The following is a 996-nucleotide window of genomic DNA, read 5'->3' on the forward strand; positions in this document are numbered from 1 at the left end:
TGTACGCGCAGCTGTCTTCTTGTTTGTTTATATATTCTCTTTATTTTTTTCTTATTTTTGTTTTTAACAAATTTATTTAGATAAACAAAATATAAACACAAATAGAAAACAAAAAAGAAAATAAAATAGAACAAAATAAAATAAAATAAAATAAAAAGAAAAAGAAAAAGTTTTAGTTTAGTATACATCTTTTGTCTGTCTCCTGCTGCTTCTCAATTTTTTTCTTTAAACAGACAAAAGCAGCAGCAGCAACAGCAGCAGCAGCAGCAGCTGCTGCTGCTGCTGCTGCCTCTCCTGCAGCTGCTGTAGCGGCTGCAGCTACTGCTGCTGCTGCTGCTGCAGCTGCTGCTGCTGCAGCAGCAGCAGCTGCTGCTGCTGCTGCTCCATAGAAGGGAGCAGCAAACCAAAGATAAAATTAACGACCAAACAATCCCTCACGCTAACAACCAGCATGCTGCTGCTGCTGCTGCTGCTGCTGCAGCTGCTGCTGCTGCTGCTGCTGCTATTGCTGCTGCAGCAGCTGCTGCTGCTGTGGTTGCTGCTGCTGTATCTGCGGGCGAAGCCTGTACCCAGGCTGTCACTAAGAGCTGCCACTGCTGCTGCTGCTGCTGCTCTTGCTGCAGCTGCTGCAGCTGCTGCTGCTCTTGCTGCTGCAGCTGCTGATACTTCTGATGATCCTAACATCGCCGCTGCTGCTGCTGCTGCTGCTGCAGCGTGAGCAGCCGTTGCTCCTCCTGCTGCAGTGTTGCTGCAGCAACTACTGCTGCTGCTGCTGCTGCTGCAGCAGCTGCACCTACTGCTGCTGCTGCTACTGCTGCTGCAGCCTCTGCCGCCGCCCCTGCTGCTGCTGCTGCTGCTGCTGCTGCTGCTGCTGCTGCATGCAGTATATTTTATAAGAATTGCTGCAGGTTGTTGGCTATGCTGAGCAGCATGGGGTCGTCAAAGAACTTGTGGATAGACACGTCCTCGCTCAGACCCTACAAAAAAAAAAAAAAA

At 49.1% G+C, this 996-nt stretch overlaps 1 protein-coding gene across 1 annotated transcript; it reads right to left on the reverse strand.

The window, feature by feature from the left end:
• Nucleotides 1–318: 318 nt before the first annotated feature.
• EMH_0056810 (uncharacterized protein) lies at nucleotides 319–684 on the reverse strand (the record flags this gene model as incomplete). The annotated part of the gene is made up of 1 exon (XM_013497396.1): nucleotides 319–684. The coding sequence occupies one exon, from the start codon at nucleotides 682–684 to the stop codon at nucleotides 319–321; it is 366 nt and encodes a 121-aa protein (XP_013352850.1).
• Between the last annotated feature and the right edge of the window lie 312 nt (nucleotides 685–996).

Source organism: Eimeria mitis, genomic scaffold (genome assembly GCF_000499745.2).
Source record: "Eimeria mitis Houghton genomic scaffold, Emh_scaff2649, whole genome shotgun sequence".
In the NCBI taxonomy this organism is placed as follows: domain Eukaryota; phylum Apicomplexa; class Conoidasida; order Eucoccidiorida; family Eimeriidae; genus Eimeria; species Eimeria mitis.